The 23,537-nt window shown below is 41.4% G+C and overlaps 1 protein-coding gene across 2 annotated transcripts; it reads right to left on the minus strand.

Annotated features, from left to right (window-relative positions):
• Positions 1 to 843: 843 nt before the first annotated feature.
• septin5a (septin 5a) lies at positions 844 to 23,253 on the minus strand. Of its 2 annotated transcripts, XM_026186791.1 has the most exons (12): positions 23,103 to 23,253; positions 22,943 to 22,956; positions 6,820 to 6,910; positions 6,423 to 6,509; positions 5,049 to 5,172; positions 4,802 to 4,936; positions 4,535 to 4,652; positions 4,318 to 4,419; positions 2,643 to 2,739; positions 2,389 to 2,524; positions 2,192 to 2,294; positions 844 to 1,959 (listed from the first exon to the last, which is right to left on the minus strand). In XM_026186791.1, the coding sequence occupies exons 1-12, from the start codon at positions 23,146 to 23,148 to the stop codon at positions 1,897 to 1,899; spliced, it is 1,116 nt and encodes a 371-aa protein (XP_026042576.1). In that variant the 5' UTR covers positions 23,149 to 23,253; the 3' UTR covers positions 844 to 1,896. The 2 variants fall into 2 exon arrangements, with proteins under 2 accessions (XP_026042576.1, XP_026042575.1); XM_026186790.1 differs by lacking the exons at positions 22,943 to 22,956; positions 23,103 to 23,253 and adding an exon at positions 9,251 to 9,657.
• Positions 23,254 to 23,537: the final 284 nt, after the last annotated feature.

Below are 23,537 nucleotides of genomic sequence, written 5' to 3' on the forward strand. Positions count from 1 at the left end.
CCGAGAACTTGTCATTTGTTCGGATGCAGCTTTGCACATCTGAGCTGTGCCACGTTCTTTCCTGAGAGAAGAGGCTTTCTCCTGGCAGCCTTTCCAACCAAGACCATGCTCGTTCAGTCTTTTTCTAATTGTACTGTCATGAACTTCAACATTGACATGCTAACTGAGGCGTGTAGATTCTGAGATGTAAGTCTCGCGCTTGTTGTAGTCTCTCTGAGCAGTGAAACCCCAGTTTGACTTTGGGGTGTTTATATGCTTAAAAACAAATCTGAGGAAGTTGTAGTGATCTTGGATATTTCTGTTTTATGTTCATACAGCCCTTCGGAGAAGCAAATTGCAATTTTACTCCAATTAGTTTGCAGATACAAATCAGTACGACAAAACACAATTAACAAACAAATGATTAGATTGTGAATTCTTTTGAATTATTTTAGGTTAAGAAAAGACATTTCATGCTACTGAGCTGACTAAAGCAGCTAAAATTCACTCTGTCACCACAAGCATTCAACATTATCACAATAACGAGTGCTTTTACCTTTATTAAAACACCCTTATTTTCCACTGTGACACTTAATAATAAAATAATAATATAATAACTGAGCTCTTCTGAGATATTTCTCTCCTCCCATATCTGCTTGTGTATTTCTGGGCTGCCCAGCAGGAAGAAGATGCCGTGCGCAGTGCAGAGGAAGAATGGCTGCAGGAGATAAATATGAATCAGCAGATCAAGTCCTTGCAGCAGCTTCAGCTCTGAGTACTGCTGCTCGGACTCTGACGTGAGGGCGTGAATGAGGATATCGTGCGAGTCTCCTAAAAAACAACACTGAAGCGGCGAGGCCAGACTGACGACAAACTGGGGTTTATTTGTCACACCTTTGTAAATGGGACACAGACTGAGCTCACAGCCTTCAGGCAAAAATATGTACAGCTCATCAGTATCAGAGACTACACACACACACACCTACACACACGCTCTGTCATACTGTGGACACACAACTTTGGTGGCATAATTCACTTCCAAGAAGAGATATTTAAACAGAAACACAAAGTAGTGGCTCCTCGTTACTGATCCTGTAGTGGTAACAAAGCATCCTGTAGGCCACGATCCATCAAATTCAACAACAGGGCATCGGCTAAAAAGCGGTAAAAATAGGCCCACAGCAGCATTTAGCGGATATGAGTAATGACAACATGCTTGCACATGCACCCTGCACTGCACAGACTCTCGTTATCTCAGAGGCTCGCCATTCATTGTAGCCACCGGCAAGAAGAGCATTTTCAGCTCATTCGGCACATTAACAAAATGCTGGAAGAGGAGCAGAAGATTTTCACCGGCCGTATGCAAATAAATGCCAAACAAATGTATTTTTGAGTAAATGAAGAAGAGCTAAAATCAGATTTTAGTAGACGTAAATTCACTGTGGTACCTTTTAAAGGAGTTTTATGGATGGATACCTGGTAATATTAAAGGTAATATTAAAGAAAATGTAATGATCATTCACACACCGAAACACACCAGCGCATAATAAAAAACAATATCCATGTTCAAAAATCTAAACATCACCAAGAACCTACGTTTCATTACAAAATATGTCGCAGCAAACACCCTGACATTAAATCCAAAAAGTTTAGCACTGCATTTATAAATTAGATACACTGATTATTAAATTATGTGTTTATATCTTATATGTTAGGACCACAGCGAGGGGCTCAAAGTGGGAGATTGGATAGTTTCAGAGGAAAAAAAAACACCCTCCAGGCAAACAAACTATACAAAAGCACCAAACTGAAGATTAATGTACAGCCAGAGTTGCCACTAACGCTTGATAACCATTTTCAAAGTCTGGAGGTCTCACTGTCGTTAGGGAGATAAGCAGCAGGTGGCGCTGCGGCACATCACTGCTCTTTGTCGTGCATCTGCTGCTGCATCTTGTTCAGCATCTCCTGCATCCTCTTCAGCTGGAGACAGAGAGGAGAGCAGATTAAAAACTGTCATTTTAAATATTTTGCTGGCACTTTGGTTCTTTGTGTGTCGTTTTACGCAGCAGACATTTTCACATCCTCAACAGAATACAACAAAATTGTAACATGTTAAATCTTATTATGGCGCACATATATTCAATTACAAGTCATAACAGTTTGTGTTTAATCTTTTTTTTTTTAAAAAACAACAACAAAAGTTGCTTGGTACCTCCTCATCTTTCATTTTGATCAGTTTCTCAGTGTCCACATCTGGAGTGGACAGCGGTAGGATGGGGATCGGGCTCTCCATACGGTTGTCCTGAGCCAGTTTACTGAGAGATGAAGAAAATGGAGAGAAAACATCAGCATCTATTGAAGTTGTTTGCTACACGTTTGCACGTGCTCACGCTTTCATTCCTCACGTACCTGGTCATCTCCTGTATGCACTGCGCTCTGTAGTTTTCATAGTGGACGTCGCAGGTTACGTCTTTGAGGTCGTGCATGTGGGAACGAATCAGCATGTTCCTCAGTTTCACAAAGTCACAGTGCGATTGGTTTTCCACTGCGCAAAGAAATACGCATCATTAACTTTATTAATCCAGTCAAGACATGCAAACTATTTCAATTTACATTCAGGCTGAATAAAGCTGAACAGACGTGGAATATTCGAGTGTGCATACCTTCGACGATCCCCCAGGGGTACAGCCTTCCCCTCACTCTTTGTCCACGAGCTTCCACCACTGTGTTACTGCCAATCACAGCGAACGGGGTGCACTCCTGCAGAAGGAGACGCGAGGAAAGGTTGTTATTTCAACCCCTCTCTGCTCCGAGAAAGCTGTCTGAGCATGCTGGTACACACTGGCAGTTATACACGCTCACAAAAGACCCCTGAGCTGCTCAAGACAACTGTGACTTTATTTGTTGAGACAGGTAAAAGACTGTTAGCTGTTTATTTTCTCTCCACTGACTTTCTCAGCTGATCGGTGCGTTCATGCTCCAAGCCCGCATCTATCTCCCCTGAGCCGCTGCTGTACTTTCATTTAAAAGGACAGTAAATGGTTAGGAGCCCAAAATTCCACAGAAACACACTTGGGCCTCATGCCATTAAGCCATGCAGGTACATTTAGGTTAATGAACTCACATTTTAAAGGAGATTAGGTGTGTTTTTCCTTATTTTCATTTAGTATATGTGCAAGTAATCCAAGCTTCAGACTCCTTAAAACACCCTGTTTCAGATGTTTTTTCTACTCTTGGCTGTGTATTATGTCAGTAATAGAGGATATTTCAAGCTGTAAACGTGTGTATTAAACATGTGCTTGTGAGGGGCAGCCAATCAGAGATAAACTGGCTTAACGGGAGGATGGTCTTAAAGGTAAGGGAGCTAAAATGGGTTGTTTAAGACTGAACTTTGAACCATATTACAACATGGTGGAAGAAAGGAGAAGAAAGGTCCTTTTAATAAATTTGTCTTTGAACTTTATCCATACACCATATATATCATTTAGTTCAGATACTTTCTGCCAGCTGAAGGCTTCTCTGTATCACAGGTTTTGCTCAGCTTTCCAAAACGCCATCCAACTATCACACCCACTTCAACGTCTGGCAGCATCTCTAGATCCATCTCCATTTTCTTCACAAAAAAGCTTTTATCACTTTCCATCATGCTGAAATGTGCTCCTGTGTCCTTGTTTGAATCATTTAATACGACCTCTTTTAATGGTTACAGTTCATTAAAAACAAAGGCACAAAACATTGCTGTGAGCAGCTTTCACAAGCACTTCCAACCTGCCAGCTTAACAAGTGCAGATTATCCAGAGGAGCTGAGATATACATTCTGATGCAGCTTAGCCTTTTAGCTGCTTTAAGGAGGAAAAACAAAACTCCATTCACTTCCACTGAATGCAATGGAGGTCCAAGATTTAGAGGCAAATACCTTCGAGTTATTTTCCAGAGTTTTTAACTGGATTAAATAATCTTCCAGAGAACAAGAAGTTTGTTTAGTTTTCCACACCTGACCTGAGAAAGTGACATACCAAATGCTAACTGAGCATAATCCATGTATTAAGGAAGACTGTGACAGTGTGTTGACAGATCTGGAAAGACCTCATGTTTGTTTTATACTATAAAGTTCAAATAGAGGTAATAATTCAATAAAAGGTTAACTTTCTACACTATTCACTGAAACCACTGCTGGTGTATGAGCCTGGTGGTCTGCTCCACTCTGCATGGATGATAGCCATATGGTTTGCATTTTTTTCTCCATGCATTTGTTAAATAAGAAGTACGATGATCTGAATCTGTAGCCACAGGTACAGCAAATCAGTAGCTCACAGGTATGTGAGTCCCCAGACTCACCTTCAGCTCTTTGTCCAGCTGTTTAAACTCCTCATCCTCGTCAGAGTCGCATTCAGGGAACTGGTACACTTTGATCCCAAACTTGTCTATTTCCTCTCTTATCTACACACACACACACACACACACACACACACACACACGAGAGAGAGAGATCATATTTCATTCACCAGCCTGCAAAGCAAACATCTTGATTTTGCTGCAGAGCTCCTTGACTCACTCTGTCTTTAAGCTTTTTTATCTCGTTGGGCGTGAGGCAGTCGGCTTTTGCGATGAGTGGAATAATGTTCACTTTTTCATGTAGAGCCTTCATAAACTCAACGTCCACCGGACGAAGCCTGAGCAAGGATAACGAAAGAGCAGGAGACTCAAAATTGTGGCTTTAATCATGACTTCTTTGTGTACACGTGTGTGTGTGTGTGTGTGTGTGTGTGTGTGTGTGTGTGTGTGTGTGTGTGTGTGTGTGTGTGTGTGTGTGTGTTATTACCCATGCCCAAATGGAGGGATGAAGTAGAGGCAGCAGTGGACTCTGTTATCCTGGATGTTCTTTCTGTTCAACCCGCTCTCATCCCTGAAATATTGCTCGAACTGCTGATCTATGTAGTCTGTGATTGGCTTCCAGCTGGGACAAAAAAGACACCACAGACCACATTAGCTGCTCTTGCGAGGTCCCGGGAATTCAGTCGAGCAGTCTGAATCAGACACAAGCAGATCAGCGAGAGTCTTATGTTTACCATTCATTGTTGTTCACAGCATCTCCAAACCCTGGTGTGTCCACAATTGTCAGCTTAAGCTTCACTCCTTTTTCCTCGATGTCCACGGTGTGTTTGATGATCTCCACAGTTTGATTAATGCGTTCTGCAACGTGACAGCAATGAGGAGGAGAAGACAAGTGAAGTGGGAGGTCAGTGAAAGTGTACGAGAGCCGATCAACAACTCATTAAATACTATAAATACTATACTTTAGCACTTAAAGTACTTTACACAACATGTCTCATTCACACACACAAATTCACACAAGCACATTTTTCTATGTGTAAATGCTTTCTTACTAACATTCACACTCCAATGAACACATCCAGAGCAACTGGTGGTTCAGTATTTTGCCCACGGACACTTTCGAAGCAGACTGAATCAGCCAAAAATGGAACGATGGGCATGAGCACGAGTACCCTTATAATTGGGGTGCTATTAAAACAGCTGGCACTCATTCAGCTGTGTTCCCTTGTGTGAAGTTTGTCCTGCTGGCATTAGATTAGGGAGAGGTTACTCATCACTGGGACGCTTGTATATAACTTAGAGTACCCAGAGTTTGTGGTCTGCTGACTGATGGCTGCTAAGCGTGAGTAATGTAACTGACCTGTGTGAGTCCATCTGAGACAGGGAGAGGAAGTAATTGTTGACACATTTAAACACTTTGTTAGACACACTACGTTTAGGGGTGCTACTCACTACTATAGTTTTATGTTGAAGAGGCAGGCCAGCAAGCTTAGGACTTTATTTCTTTGGCCGCTGTTAAGTAGAACAGCTTGTAGGCTTCATCTAGAGATCGCTTTGTGTTTTATTTATTTCTAAACTACTCCATCTGGTTGGTTAATGCTACCTCACTTTCCACCGTCTGCTGGGGTTGTGTTATGGTCCCTCAGCCTCTATAGCTACGTCCAGGTTTTGGTGGCTTCTTGGATCAGGGAAACGACCTTAGCAATCATTCTCTCTCGTTCAGGTCGTTTGGATTTGTTTGAACTTGTTGTTCTTTAGCTTTTGATTTTTTTTTTTTTATCTATCCACACATATCAATCACAACAAAAGCGCCTTGAGGTGACTTTTGTTGTGATTTGGCGCTATATAAAGAAAATTGAATTGAATTGAATTGAACATTTGACTGGGAAACGTGGTCTCTATATTTTGTGACAGATGTCACCAAAAGTTAAGTCTGTCACATTCATATGTTGTTGTTGCACCCAATAAAAAAAACTAAGATTAATTAAAAGAAATTAACACACATGGGGAATTAAAGGTGGGGCTTTGTGAAGTTGCATTAAGTATTCAGCAAGCAGTGGATTCATTATGACTGCTGCGCAGAGATAATAAAGAGACCAAGGACTCACCCTCAGCGTTCAGTAGCTTCCTGTCTTTGTAGAGGTCTGTGAGGAACAGGCTGTTAACAAGAGTGGATTTTCCCATACCGGACTCTCCTGCAGGTCAAACACAAACACACGCACAGACACACAGATAGTTATCCTGTGTGTATATTTAATTATGAGATATTAATAAAATAAACTCAGCTGCCAATTTACTAATGTAGTGCTGCAATAAATCCATCTGCCATGATGACTTTATCAATGAGGATAGGCAAAATATTAGAAACAGCTAAATGGCTCTAAAAACAACTTAAACAAAAACTGGTCCATGGGAATTTATTATATGCCTAAATTGGTTTTAGTTTAGTGTGCCTATTAAATAGGCAGCTGAGTGTAAATAGGCAAGATTCAGCTTGAAACGCACCTGCCACCATCAGCGTGAAGTCGAAGCCTTTCTTCACAGACTTCCTGTGGACCTGGTTAGGCAGAGTTGCAAAGCCCACATACTGTTTCTCCTGGAACACAAAGAAAAGGAGACAGAGGTGTTCAGTGTGTTTATGTTGCACTTTATCTTATCATACGGCAGCTGTCAGGTGTGTTGTGACATCTGCCCGTATCTGAGCTGTAAGTCTCATCATCAGCCCAGAGATGAAACACAGATGTGTTTCTGCAATGTAGGAAAAATTCTTGGCAGATTCATCGGTCGTGAAAATAATTATTGTCTTGATAAATTATTTATCTGCTTGGTCATGTAAAAGTATAAAAAACAAATGCTTGTTTAATTTCCCAAAATTCCCATTTTGTGTCGCAATCAGGATAATCTAAATCCACTAAGCTTAATTCTTCTTCGTCTTAATTTTGGTATTATTTTTTTAGTTTAGTACCGTTAGTTTACCCAGTGTATGGCTGCTCTTTCTCCCTGTTTGGTTTGCTTTTTCTCAGGATCCCATATTTGTGTTCAGATTTGTAAGCAATTATTTCAAGTTTGAGTAATTCCTGAAAGCTGGTGCAGCTTTGCGTGCATCTTATATGTTGGGTTCCTCTCAGCCATGGACTTATAAACAGTAATATATGAGTTATTTTATCAGTGAAGTTGCTGCTTGGGTTATTCTGTGTCTTTTTATAACACACTGTCATGTGTAAGCCAATATGGCTTAAGGGGCTTCATCAGTTACCCAGCAGTAAATACAACATTTAAAATTAGCTCCAGTAAAGCGATGTGCATGATGTGTAGTGATTAACACATTCGCCTTACATGTGAAAGATCCTGGTTCGAGACCAGGCGGAAGACACAAACCCAGGTGCAGGGGTCACGAGCTGGTGCCGAACCCAAGCCGAGATAAATGTGGGGGTTGTGTCAGGAAGAGGATCTGGTGAAAAATCTGTGCCAAATCAAATATGGGGATTCATTATGTGTGGCGATTCCTTTGGTAATAAGGAAGGAGCCAAAAGTATTGTTAGAAACAGCCGTGAAAACCTTTGAATTCAAGTGTTTTTAATCCATTTTCACAGGTGTATAAAATCAAGGACCTTAGCCACATGGATTGCCTTGACAAACATGTATGTGAAAGAATGGGTCGCTCTAAAGACCAAACTGAATTCCAGCATGGCGCTATAACAGGAGGTCAGTTTGTGACACTTCTTCCCTCATAGACTTACAGCTGATTGTGGAATTTTATTGCAAAGTAAAATTGTTTAGGAGCCACAGCAACTCGGCCTCCTCTGGCATTAACATCAGCACAGAAACTGTGTACCAGGAGCTTCATGGCCAAGCTGCTCCTGCAGCTGCAATATGTAGGCTGCCCAGAGTTTTACAAGAAATATTTTATTTGAAAAACAGTTTAAATAATTGAACTAATCCAAAAAATCACCAACTGACTTTCTATTATTTGACTAACCGAATAATTCACAAGTTAAGTTGAGCTTCAGGCCTACAATAAAACAGCGAAAAGCAAAAGGTCAAAAACAGAGGCAGAAACCAAACAACTGTAAGAGAGCGCTGAGGGAGTGTAATGTGAAGACCAAATGGATCTGGCAGAGGCAATAAAATCACCACAACAGACGGACGAGGTCTGTAATACAGAAAATCTACAACTGCACGGAAAAAACACGTGCAGCTGAGAATAACCAGCATCTCAGAGTTTCCACTAAACACAAAGAGAGCCACGGGCTACCAGGCTCTCGCTGTAACGCACAGCAGTAACTCCAGTATCCCGCTGCATCTGAACGTCATCTTTACACCACAGTACGACACACTGACATGTGTGGACATAAATACACACTCGAGGCCCGCGGAGAGCATTCACGCACGGACAGAAGCTGCATTCAAAGGACCTGAAAAGCTCTTTTTTACTCTGCAAACACACGAGCCAAGCACACAGTCAGTGTACTCATACGCTGTCATAACTTGTCATAGGCATTTCCGAACCCCCCCCCCCTCGGGTGAGGATCTCATTTATAAAAACACGCACACACACACACACACACACACACACACACATAAAAGAAAACCCACAAGCTGCGCAATAAGACAAGACACTTGCCAAAGAGCCAGAGGTGTAAGACCGAGAGAACTGCTGAGAAAGCTGCACATAAATCATTGGGTAATCTCAGCTGCAAACCTGACGCTATGTAGAAAAATTGCAAATGGAAACTGAACTCAAACAAATCCACAGAAAGCAGCAAAAACAGCAAACAGATGCTGAAACAGGGTCTACAGGTGTGGGGGTATTTCTAAACTCATCCCGAGCTATCTGCTGCTATTTTTTCTCTTAATATCCGCGTAACTGTCTGATTTCTTTTCCCAGTCTTTGGCTTTTCTTCACACATTTCTTACCATAAATCCAACTCTTTACCTTCTGTCTGGCAGTTCTCACTCGTGGGCACAGCAGCCGTTCCACCAGTTTTTCTTGCAGCATGATGGCATCCATCCTAAACCGCTCCGACACTGACGGACCAAAATAGCCGCTGGTTTCAGAAAGTTAAAAAACAGCCCAGCAGGGAGGCGGAAAGGCAAATTTGAATGCTCTAGACCTTGATAGCTCTGTCTCTAACACACTTCCCTCCTGTTTATGAGTTTTAAATGTGTTCCTCCTGCTCTCCTCTTGACTCCCTTTCTTCTCTTTTCTCCTTTGTTTCTTTATTTCTTTTTCTCTTCTGCCCTACAGCGGTCTTACGCTCCCTGCTCAGACAGGTATGGAGGAATTCTCGCTGAGAAAGAGAGAGAGAGGGAGCAAGAGAGAAGTGGCAATTTGAGGGAGGAAACAAGGGAGGGATGGAAGGAACGAAGGTCTAAAAGAAACTCATTCATTCGGTCTGTATTCCCTCCCCCAGCTCCAACAGTACAAAAATAAATCCTTACACTGAGAGAAATGACTACCAGCTCGCAGAGAGAGAGACAGAGGGGAGAGAAAGTGTACTATATCGTAAGATAAAGAAAAATAAAAGAACGTGTTTGAGCATGGCAGTGACAAAAGTTGCAGTGCAAACAAATGATAACTGCGAGTTCAGGCCTGCAGAGTAACACAATCAGATGATCGAGTCACCTGTCAGTCAAGTGAAAGCTCTGTATCTGCTGCCTTTGCTATTAGCCGAGGCATCTGTGTTTTACTGCAGGTTTGCAGTGACAGACGGTGACGGAAGAGGACCAATACAACGAGTAAATATTCTTCATTTAAACTCTTATGTAAGTGCAGGGATTACAGCAAAATTAGATAGATAAATAAAATAAATAAAAGCACTCCAAAAAATACACTTGTGACTGATATTTCTATCATTCACTCAGTATTTGAATTCTATTCTATTCTATTCTATTCTATTTGAATATCTTGCTGGTCTGATGAGTCATGAGGAGGAAGTTTTACCACATAAATGTGCAGTCTACCTTTCAAAAAAAAAATACTTGTTAAGTTAGGCTAAACATAAATTCTTATAAGGATTCACAACCCAAAAATGAATGAGGGGAAACCCAGTATTCAATGTTGCCATGAGGGAGTCACTGTGATTTTGATGCCTGGCCTGCCAGACCCTTCATGCGTGTTTTTCCTTGGCTGTCTTTACACGTTTCTTCCAGCTACTCTGAGCCAGCTGAGTAAAGAGTACAGTGAAGCAGCTCTATCAGAAAAAAACAAATACAAGAAATGAAATTTGATAAGAATCTTGCGTATTTTTATATTTTTAATTGTATTTTGCAAGTAGCACAGCAGTAACTTAACTACAAGACTTTAAATTAACAAAAAGGTTAAATGCAGTTAGCAGTGGTTATGTGTGTGTTTTCAAGCACCTTAAAAGAAGCATTAGAGATTCAAAAACACTGGAAACACTGCCGCACATCAGAGGAAATTAATGTTTGGGAAAGTCCAACTCCTGACCTTAAACCTGCTGAAATGCTGATATAACCAAAAGGGCAGTGCAATAAGGAGCAGGTCTTCTTCTGTAAAGAGGAATTTAAAGGTTTTATTCCAGACTGAAGAACAAACAGCAGCATTGTAATTAAATCACTTTTTAACTGCTGCGTTCTACAAAAATCACATTTTATAATCAATCAGTGCAGATTCCCTGGTAACTCTGAAGGTTGGTGTAGTTTGAAGTTCATGTGCATCGTGTAAAAGCACATAAACATATAATGCAGACATAACCAGATTCATCATCTGCCTCTATGCTAAGGTGAGCAAGCCAGCTTCTCGCAGTGGCTTCACATTTACTGTACACACACACACACACACACACACACACACACACACACACACACACACACACACACACACACACACGAGTGATATCAGAGTTTTGATCTCTTATCAAGAAAGGCCCCCAAACCCCCCAAACTGTCACATGCTGCGTACTTTAAATAATTTAGGTGTATTTTTTAGGTCAGTGAATAAATTTTGTTATGCTGTATACCCACGGTGTGATTTTCAGTGGGAACATGCACATACTTATGTGCTGCTGCTACAAACTGCCAGTCTGGACTGAAATAAGAAGGATGTAAAGAAATCACTGGGCACTGTAGAAGTGTGTATGCATTTCTGTGTGTGTGGAGATAAACGAGGTACATTTAATGGCAGAGGCTGGACTCGATTGATTCCAGATGTGACTGTGGTGTGTGTATGTCAGCGTACGATGGGATGGGTGTGTTCGACTTGTGCATGACGTGGGCAGCAGAGCTAAAATGCTCTTTGAAATAACAGAAGCTGGGTTTTTAAAGAAGAATACTGTTTTTTTTCCCCTGAAAAGGAATGTCTCGCAGTGACGCCACGTATGGCGTGTGAGCACCTCGCTCCACGCCACAGGAGGGAGACAGAGGACTGAACTGGGACAAAAAGTTAGTGGTTTCAGCTTCTTGGTAAGTTTTCTCAGCTGAGAGGAAGCAAATTGAAACGTCACAAATGGCAGATGAAAAGTTTACGGTCATTGTAGACAGAGAATGCGTGTGCGTGTGTGTGTGCGTGCGTGTGTGTGTGTGTGTAGGGCAGAGGGAGGCCCAATCAGAATAAAAGAAAGGAACAGATGTCTTGAAATGCTCTTACAATAGCCAGCCCCAGCCCCCCAGTCTTTCTCAATGGCCAGCTGTCCCTTTCTGTCTCTCTGTCTCTCTCTCTCTCTCACACACACACACACACACACACACACACACACACACACACACACACACACACGCACACACACACACACACACACACACACACACACACACACACACGCAGACTCTGCTGATGTCACTTCACAAAGTATTCATTTAAACTTCTTGCTTTATTGATTGCTGAGTAAAGTCAAAGGTCTTGTATAATCTTTTCTCTCATGTGCTCATCTTATGCCTTGCTGCCACTTGAACTTCATGGGTAACGCCTAATAAACACTTTAACTGAATATTACACAACAGATTCACAAATTAAACAGAGTCATTCTGAAACCACAGAATTGGCTTTATCTAAAAGGCAAAAAAAAAACAGAACTTGTATTGAAAATATGACTGGAGTCAAAGATACCAGCGTTTATTTTGAGACGGCATGCTCAGATATTCTCACTAACAAGTCTTGACAACCAGGTAATAAAGAAAAAAATTAAAAAAGCATTAACATCATTAAAAAAAGACTGTTTTGGATCGAAATAGAGTTATTGCCTAAGATGACTTAGACCTCAGAGTGTTAAATCGACATCTGTGTATCGTCCCTATGGAAGCGCTGATGAATATGATTATATATGAATATTTTACCCTTGATAATCCAAAAGCAGTGATGATGTCTGTAAATTGAATGTTCTGCTAATTTTTCAGTTTTAGTGGTAAAACTGGGAAATATCTTTTGAATCTTCAGTTTAAAAACACAAACCTGAGAATATTTGGCATTTTTGCTGTTTATGTTTATTTTTTTTAACTAACAAGAAGAAGAAACTTTTTGGCTGTCAGAATATTATTTCTGGATCTCTGCCTAACAGTATCTTTGCCAATATGTGGGACGATCCTGTTAGGCAGAGATCCAGAAATCAGCCACTTGCTCATCAGGCAGCGCTCAACTTCCTCCTCTCAGTCATACAAAGTTGTCTTTAAAGGAAGTGACTCTCAAAGGCTCACAGCAGTTATCTCCTCTGTCACACAAACACATGAAATCGCATGTCATCACTCTGGATGTGGCTGAAGGAGGAACAACAGTTGATGAGACACAGTTTTGCTGATGAAAACTTTAAAAATCTAAATTCATCATGAAAACTTTTTCAGACTGCAGAAACAGAGATTTCTACCATCAACGTTCAAGCTGCTTGTTTTTTTACAACATCATGATTATCCAGCATATGTGTGCAAATGAAGGCTGTAGTACAGAACATACTGTAGGACCGTTATTTATACCTTGAAGTAACAGATATGCAGCGGTCAAAAACCAGTTATAAAAACAGAGCTTTAGAAGGTTTATTATGTTTAATAGGTTTTGAAACTATAAAATCCTTGGGAAAATATTTGCTGAGGTCAGATCATGAGGTGCAGTGGTTGGTTTCCTCACTGACTTCTGTACAATAGACTTCTTTTGAAACAAAAAGCCACCCTGTTGGTTATCAGAAAAAATGAAAGATTTAAGCCTCTTCTGGACAGATGTCACTTTTCAGACCAAGAATTTATTCTAAACTTTTAAACAGAGAATGTTTATAGAGGGCTTTAGCAGAGAGTATAAAAGATCGACACACAAACCCACTGGCATGCCTGGAAATGCACCCTTTTTGCAAAATAAGAACTTTTATTTACTTTGACCTGAAAGAAGCGACTGAGTCCATAAACTCATAAGGAAACTCTTTACTGAGGTCACAGAGGAAAAGCATTGAAAGCTATTTTCCCATAAACTTCTACAGCACCAGAAGTCTTTTTGCAAATCACCCTCTGGTGGCCATTAACTAAACTACAGGTTAGAAGCACTTCTGCACTGACGTATCCAAGCTACCATGGGGCAGGAGGCGGGGTACACCTTGGCCAGATCACCAGCCTCTCACAAGACTAACACACACAGAGAGATAAGTAACTATTCACACTTGAATTCACACCTATGACCAATTAATCTATAAATGCACTGATAAGTGAACCAAAGCAAAAATCTTTATGCTTTTCAGTGGAGACTGAAGGTGGAAGGACCAAAGCACTGACCATAAATTATTGTAAAAATATATAACAGATTTCCTAAGTTGTTAGAGAAAGAGAGAGCCTGTATCCAATTATTTTCCACCCTTTTTGCTCAAGAATCTGACAGCATGCCATGATCTTGTGTAGTGGTAACAACCCGGCTTTAATTCATGTGCTTCCAGCTTAAAGCAGCCAGACGGCCTGCGATGGAGCTGAGAAGAGTTGTGACCTTTACTGTTCACTCTTCTCCAGCTCCCAGCCATCCCGCTGACACTGTCAAGCCATTAACACTGAACGCTTCCTCTAGCGCACTGCCTGCCGACCGGATGGTAGCCCAGTAAAGTGAGGCAAAGAGGAAGATGAGGAGTAGGAGGGGTGAGGGCGGGTGAGACAAAGGAAGAGGGGTGCAAAAAAACAACATGAAGATGGACCCCCCCTCCCTCCTTTGTTTTGTCTCCGTGGAGATGCAAAGGCCAGCATGCCCCCGGCTATTTAGCATGCTAATCTGACAGCATGTAAATGCTCAGGCAGTGATAAAAATGTTTCAAGGACATTTGGCCGTGGTTGCCCAGTTTTAGTTTTAGCATCAGCTCATTCAAAGACAAATGATACTTGGCTATAACCATATTTGGTAAGTAATCATGCTGAGGAATGTTGGAAACTGTGCATTATAATTAAGTAACTTCTGATGCTTCTATAATTTTCTTTTTGTCAACAGATCCCATGAAAACTCAAACCAACAAAGAAAATGTTTTTTTTGTACCATAGATGTATACAGACGTTAAAAACACACCAATTAGCCAAACATGTTGCACTGATCCTAATATACACTTACAGGATTTCATTTCTTTGTAAAGAGTCATCGACAGACCTCGTCCACATGTTTGAGAAAAGCTGGTAAAAATTACACTGTCCCATTTAAGCTATGTGGAACCACCTAGGGACTAAGTGTGCTGAGAAGGGTGAGAAGAATCAGATTGTGTTGCTTTTATTAACGATGAGAAGAGAATGCTGATTTACTTGTTTTACGTATTAACTGACTGACTGCATTACAATATATCCAATTATAGGTTACAGGTGGGATCCAACTTCCGGGGCAGCAATGCCAATGTCAAACTGTTAAAAGTTGCAGTTCCTCCAGTGGCCACTTGAGGTTGGCTCCTAAATTTAGTCAGAAGACTCCCGTGTTAGACTGTCCAACTTTACAGCATTAAACTGAAGTTATGGTTCAGCTGGGTACGGTCCATCTACCTGCAGATGTGCTCTGTTGTCAGATGCAGGCAGTGTACAAAGTTACGACCTTTAAAAGCAATGAAGTGTAAACCCTTTAAAAAAAAAGTTTACAGCCTGATGCAAGAGACAGTTTTGGCCTCAATATAGTTGAGGCCAAAACTTCATAACGACCCCATGAGGATGAATTTTTTTTTAATATGTCATCCATCTGGATACTGACAGGGCTTCATTTTGGTGAGTGAAATTCCAGTATTTTATTAGTTTGTTTTTTTATTTAGCTTAAGGGTTCACCTTGCTATGGGAGTGTCCCACTCTTTCATTTGGTAACTCCTGGCTTCAATGAACTAGCATAGTTGTGGCCAAAATGCTGAGTCCAAATCAGTAGTTGTAGCCCTGGGAGCTGCAAAAGGCTGCAAAAGGCTGCAAAAGGCTGCGTTTTGGGGAACTGATTAACTGATGTCACTAAAGTGGAGTTTCAAGGTGAACACGAAGAGGAAGTGTCAAGGTGCTCAGACACATTGGAAAAGCACAAAGAGTCACTAAGATCCTCAAGCAAACTCAGCATGATCATGATCACATGATGTGATGCAAAACCACAAAGATGAATGAGCTGTGACCTTTTTAAAATTTTTCCAAGATAAAAAATTATCTTTCACGTACAGAAAAAAATGGAATTACACCACCACAAAAACACCTCATGCTTTAAATGGAATTAAATCATTTCAATGTTTTCTCTAGTGAATAACTCCATTAACTCCATGTGGTTCATGACAGTATAATTAAGATATTTTTGATGTTTCAAGAAAGGTTACAAAATATTCTTACTGCCAAAGTCCTGATCCCCATTACCAAAGAAGTTAATCCCAAACATAACCAGGTCGACCGAATACTTTAAAAGATTTCTCTCAAAGACTCAAAGATATCTGGGTCAGCTTGCACTCACTGAGCTGTCCAAAAAATGAGCTGAGGCTGAGCTGTAGCTAAAAATCAGAGAGAAAAACTGACTGCACACACAAACACACACACATGCACACAGGCTAATGGATCACTGGCAGTATAGACGTGTTTGCGGCATGAGAAAAATGAAAGTATGTGCATGAGAACTCACTGCAGGGCATAAGCTCCTCAAACACCTGAACAACAACAGCGCAGGTAATAACTGTTACAGAGAGAAAATAACTTTCCGGAGCAGAAACACACCCAGGCTGCCTGATCTGTTTTTCAGGATCTAGATTATTCTCAGTTATCAAACATAATGGTGTACACACTCACTCAGGAGCTGGAAACATTGCTCATTGACGACTTGATCGCATCGCGCATCGATGCTCTGCATATTCTGACCTCAGTTCTCTAGTGGGCTGAGATCTGATTAACATGGAGGTCATTTGAGTTCAGTGAAATCGTTGTCACGTTTAAGAAGGCAGTTTGAGATTATTTGAGCTTTGTGCTGCCAACAGCCATCAGAAGATGGGCGCACTGTCGTCATAAAGGGAGATGACGTGGTCAGCAACAATACTCAGGTAGGCTGTGGTGATAAATCTAAAAATAATGATCAGTTATTACTTAGGAGCCCAAAGTGTGCCAAGACAATATATCCAGCTCCATTACAACATGGTCACCAGCGTGCACTTGGTTTTAACAACAATTTCTGACCGCACCATTCGAAATTCACAGCAAAAATCAAGAACAGGCAATATCCCAATCTTCTGTTGTCCAGTTTTGGTGAGCCTGCATGAATCACAGGCCTGCGAGATGCTCTTCTGTATGCCTTGGTGGTGGCAAGTGGTTGTTTGAGTTACTACTTCCTCCGTATTGACCTCAACAAGGCGTTTTCACCAAGCGAACTGCTGCTTATGCCATCTTTTATATACAGTCTATGGCCATGAGCTACAGCTAGCTTATGAGACAAACTGTAGAAAACATTTAAATTGGCACTGTCTAAAATTAACCTCAGCAGCTCTAAACTGATGCATGTGCACTGTTACATAACGTGTTTAAGCTGTGTTATGCGCTTAACTACTTATTAGCTGGGAACAGTTATTTTCTGAGCTGTTTGTAATTTGTCTGAGGCAATACAAAGTTTGGCACCTAACACAAGTAAAACCAGTATAATCGTTTCTATACTTGGCATGCGAAATATTTTAGTGAGCGTTAGCGGTCTGGGTTGGTTTCGGTGGCAGTTAAGTTCAGTCAAGGTCAAGGTTACGTTATTTATACCTGCAGGTAAGTTTGCTTTGCAGAAAAATGATAGCACTTGCCATCCCTTCATAAAACACACACACACACACACACACACACACACACACACACACACACACACACACACACACACACACACACACCTATTTAAACCTGACAGACAAGGCTCTGTGACAGAGGTCTGACTGAACCGTGCCACTAAACAAAAAGATAAAACAGACTTAATAAAAGAGATAAGACTCGTCACACCACTAAACCAATCATCAATGACTGGATCGTGGCTAGTTTCACCCTCTTTCAGTAAGCTGACAATAACAGAGTCATCTGTGTATTTAATGATGGCCCTGTTTTCATATCTGCTCAGACACATGTTTGTATAGAGTATGAATAATCAGGGTTATAAGACACACTGGGTCAGACAGAGCCCCATTTATTCTCACTCTTTGTGACCTATCAGTTAAAAAATCTAAAATCCAGTTCACCAGGTTTTCCACCATGTTCAATTTCTTCCATAATCATTTTCTGGGGATTTTTCCAAAGACTTTCATCACGACTGAGATGAGGGCAAAAGGTCTGAAGTCGTTTAGAACTTTTGGACGACTAGATTTCGGGACAGGAACCAGGACAGCTTCTTTTCAAAGAGAGGGCACAGGTTGTATTTGCAACGATTCATTAAAAATAACCTGAAATATAGGTCTGAGTTCTTTAGCACAACATTTAATTAGGCGGCCACTAATATTATCAGGACCCTGGCTTTTGTTCACATTAACTGTATGAAAGGCCTTTTGGTCATCGCTGAGTTCAACGATAAAGTGCTGAGTGTCTTTCAGTTTCTGTTTCAGTTCCAAAATATCCTTGCAAAAATCAGAAGAACTAAAGCATGCAACATATTCAAGGAGTTTGCAAAATCTCTGTTTGAATTAAAATCGTCTAAAACGGTCTGGCTGCTGCTCTGGGGATTTTGAAGCCCCGCTATGGTTTTCACACATGTCCAGGCAGACCCCAATTTTTTTGCAGCAAATTTGCTTTCAAAAAAGTTTTTGTAACTCTGTTTTGCTTTCAGGATCTCGATTTTCAGGCCTTTGGTAACTGACGGAAAATCAATCACCAAAGTCTGAAAAGCCGACTTTCAGACTTTCAGTCAGCCACCAAAGACCTGAAAGTCTGCTTGTGGTGCACAGATCTCCTGCTGGCTGGTGCTCTGTTTAATGACTACTTTTCTAAAATTCATCCTGGATCCCTTTTTATGACAAATGACTGATAAAATCTGGAAAGTTTGGGGCACAAAGTTTGTTTCTTTTACCTCTGAAGCTGGTGTGTAAGAAAAAGTTTGAGAATCGCTGCACTAGCCTTTGACCAAGTGACTGTTTCCCTACATGTCAAATGGTTTCTTTTAGGGGAAAATGTTGTGCCCATATGATTAATGGAAGCTCGAGGCTTCATGCATCAGCTGCTCCCTCCTTTTCTTATCTGTTGAAGAGCTGCAGGAGGCTTAAATTTCCACGTTTAAGTCGACCCCCCTCTCTGAGCTGCCTGCTCCTGCTCTGCAGCTGGTCCTCAGTGGGAGCAGCGAGGGTCCCATCTGTGGCAGCGAGAGGGTGTATGTTTAGAGACAGAGAGAGCAGGTGAGAGAATTAAGTGAGATTGTACCTGAAGTGAAGTGACACTCATGCAGACACATCTGACTTAACATCTGTTCACTGCTCACATCTCCTGCCCGCCTATATATAGGCAACAGATAAGGCAGTAGAGCAAGGCTTAAGGAAATTCTGTAAATTTACGAGTTAATATCTTTATTGTAGGGGCAGCATGGTGGTGGGCACTGTTGCCTCACAGCAAGAAAGTCTTGAGTCAGGCTGGAGTCTTTCTGTGTGGAGTTTGCATGTCCTCCCCATGTTCGCGTGGGTTCTCTCCGGGTACTCCGGCTTCCTTCCACATTCCAAAGAAATGCAGTTAGTGAGGATAGGTTAATTGGTAACCCTAAATTGCCCATAGGCGTAAATGTGAATGCAAATGGTTGTCTGTCTCTATGTGCTAGCCCTGCGGCAGACTGGCGGCCTGTCCAGGGTGTACCCTGCCTCTCGCCTTAAAACAGTAGGGATAGGCTCCAGCCCCCCACAAACCTGACAAGGATAAGTGGAAAAGAAAGGATGGATGGATGTTTATTGCACTACTTGATGCTGCCGTTACAGTGAAATAAAATGTATTGATTGAACATTCCTGGTGATAAACAGCCGACAAACGGACTGATTGATTTTCTAATCTGTGCTCTAGTGGCTGCAATTCCAGCTGCACAGCAGATTACCCCTTAACAGGCTACAACACACAAAATCTCTGTGTGCAAACTCATCCTGCACAATCAGGAGTTGAGTAATCAAACTTGGCAAACAGGAACATTTTTGGCCCTTGAAGATTCTTATTTACGTCAGGTATCATGACTTCATCATGTTGCCCTGAGCAACCAGATACAAGTGGGCTAAAATTACTTTTTTGTAGCATATATGCACTTACAACATGTTATAAAAGCATGAAACTAGTCTACTTTTACGATAAAAACATGCATTTTATATCCACAAAACTTTCGTTATGTATGATAGATCATCATCATTATCATCGTGTTGCCTAGCAACCACCCAACACCAAATCACAGACCATACAGAATACAGCAGCAGTGGCATGTACCGCCCTCTTATTCTCCCCTGCTGCTCCTGAGCCACAGTTACTAAGGGGCTCATCATGACAGCATGTCTTCACTGATTAACAGCAAACTTCCAGGAACAGAAGCAAAACAGGACAAGCAATCATCAAAACATCAAAATCAGTCTAATGAACAGAACAATGAACAGCTACTAGTGAGGGTCATGGTGAGACCGATTTACTAGCTGATGTTATTGTAGAAACACTTTAGATATCCAAAAGCACATTTTTGAGCTCAAATCAGTGATACATCATCTGTGTGTCACTCCAGCAGGGTGACATCATGCAGCCGAGTGCTGGTCAAACTGGGATTTTTTTTTTTCTTTTAATCTTTAATGAAAAAATGCTCAGTGAATATCCATCCACCTACCCACTCACCCACCCACACACACACACACACACACGCACACAGACTAATCACCACACAGGATTGTGAGTAGGTCAGATGGCGTCGTCCACTCCTTCATATTGGAGCAGTCATGAAAACTGATTTTTTGTCTCCACACTATCACAGCCAAGGAAGTGAGCGTTCAGGGTAACGTTAATGAGGGGAACGTGGAAAGAGAAACACGAGAGTCGGATGGGAGTTTTCTAAAAACATTGATTTTAAGATTGATTGTCAGTTACGGCTGTTTCTGCAGTTATGATCTCAGCATTAAGTCAGTCATACTGAGAAGGATTACTGTGCTTTCCAGCTCTCCCTCCTCTTCCTCCTCCTTCGCAGCATAAATGGTCCAGAATAGGAGATATTTTTCTCATCAGGGTCAAAGTCAGCACAGAGTGTGGGAGTGGAGAGTGAAGTGACAGCCAAAAGCAGAACTCACAAGGTGTAAAAACACTGTAGTAATGAATATTTTTATCAAGAGGCTTTTTTTTTTTTTTACTGTTTATGCACGTAACGTAAACCATCCTCATCCAGGTTTTCCTCATAGTCTGTGCTGGATCTGCAGTACCAATACCATGTGACCACCATGAATTTAACGACTGAACTGGATCCAATTGGGAATTTTTGGAAGAAAGCCACTCCAACCTGTTCAGCATTTTTCTACAGCACTGAGGAGGGTGGAGTATACAGGGGGTAGAGGTAAAAATGAAGATAGAAACCACCTCTGTTTTTGGTTTCAGGTGGTGGAACGTAAACAAGCACGTTTACACAAATTCTATACTTCAGACAATATCCAGATATACTTTAAGAAGTATTTTTTTGCCATCCTTGGGAGAATGGCATGTTCTGTTTTGTTTGAATACTCTCCAATTTGCTGTGATCATGCAGACAAGTCATCATAATTATTACTCCACAAGCATACCAATTGCACTGGAAAGTAGTTTAATGTGAATAAATATAGGTTCATGCTCTCATCTAGAGAGTGAAGTCTTTGACATATGGGTTACTTAAACTGATTTTACATTTGTTACAGGAATTGGCACTGAAATGCGGTGAGACGGCATCAAAACGCTCTACAAAAGCAGAGAGATGACAGATAAACACAACCCTCTGAGAGTTATTGCTGTGCATACCTGTACCCTTAAATATAAGACCTCACTGATTCTTCCAAATCCGGGTCAAAGTACACATAAAAACAAAAATAAAACTAATAGTCTTACTTGAGCATAAATTTTCATTTGTTTCAGGGGGAACTCAGTAATAAGATAAACCCGATCTGCTTTACTGTCACCCGTATGATGTTATATTGCTCGGTTTTATTGAAACTACTAATTCAAGTTGCTGTTCTGAGTGAGGTGTTTCAGCTTTGACTAGAAATCTAAACAGTAACACGTTTCATTACAGTAAATCAATTCAATAACAGGGACGGAGCCACATAACCAGTAACAAGAGCCTATTAAGGGGCTCTGAGCACAGACCGCACATACAGACATAACTGGACTTAGGTAACAATTTTTTAAGGACATCTTTTTTCCTCTGACTGTTGTACCCACAGAAACACGTTCTAACAGTTTAAATTGTAATCATTTTATACTTCAAGTCGTTTTTCCAGTTACAAATTAAAACATATAAGAGTTCCCCTGATGAAACTATGACACTCATGCCCGAAAGACCGAATGATAATAATAAAAAAAAAAAAAATTCCACAAATGTTCATTTCTTGCAATGGGATACTTGAATTTTGTATAAGAAATAAATTAGTCTTTTTGCTGCATGTGGTTCCTGCTTTACTCACACACACATGTGTAACCACGCAGTTACTCCTGTACTGTCACCTTACACTATCTTCAAAGAGGAAGAAGAGGAGGAGGGTCATCAGAGAGCCGGCCTCCCCTGCAGGCTCATGTGGCAGCTGTTTTTAGCTGAACAATGGTCAGTAAAGGTTTACTAAAGGCAGTCAGCAGCGGCGACTGTATCCACGAGTCCTGCTGACGCAACGCTGACAATTAGGTCAGCCCATCGGCCGATTCAGTGACCGAAAAACCAGAATAAATGTGGAGGCAGCAGAGAGTCGTGGAGGAGGGGATGAGGAGGAAGGATGCTGCCTTTTGGGTACCATCACGTTGGCTGCTCGCCTCTTGTCGCGCTGGCCTGCTCTACATATGCGTCTAAAAATTACTCTACCCACCCCTCTCCGCCTGTCAGTGTGGTGATCAGCTCAGCCTGTGATGGCACGGCTACCCTCAGAGCATCGTGCGATTATTAATCTGACGCGCACATGAGAAAAAAAAGCGAAAACATGGGATCTGAGAAGCAAATACTAGTGATGCTGCTGGAGCCGAGCTCTCCCTGTGCCAAAGCTATTGCATCGTAAAAAATCCTCAACCGCAACAAATATCACAAATGAATACAATAAATGATGATTCCTACCTCCGTGCTGTCCTCTGTTAGCCATCATAGGATTGGATGAGAGGGGGTTGCAGGTGCAGGGATGCAGAGCGACGCCCAGAGAGACGGAAACATGGAGACATCACTGCACTGATCACATTTAAACTCAATCCGACGAATAAAAGCGAGAAAGCACGCTCACCTGTCTTTACCGGGATCCGGCTTTTGTATCTAATATTGGACGTCATGTTCACCGTTCTCCTCCCGAATTTCACCGAAGCGACGGCTCACAGACAGCGGACCCTCGCCTCCAAACCCCCGGACAGACAGGAGGAGGGCGGGCCGAGCTGACACGACACATGAAAACCACTCCTTCCTCCTCCTCCTCACAGACTCAGCCAAACAGCAGGAGGATGCTATGAGTGTCAAATCCTCAGCAACATCCGTTATTAAGTAAACCTCACTTCTCTCTGAGCATTAAAGCTATTTTACTTACGCTTGAAATCACTGGACCCAACACGTGAACACATATTTACCTGATGAACCTACAAAAGTTTGCCTTGTTTTTAGTGTCTTCAATGAAACATTCATATTTTTTGTAACCTTTGTACCTTTTATTTACGTTTTATTTATTCAA

Source organism: Astatotilapia calliptera, chromosome 12, assembly GCF_900246225.1.
Source record: "Astatotilapia calliptera chromosome 12, fAstCal1.2, whole genome shotgun sequence".
Taxonomy (NCBI): domain Eukaryota; kingdom Metazoa; phylum Chordata; class Actinopteri; order Cichliformes; family Cichlidae; genus Astatotilapia; species Astatotilapia calliptera.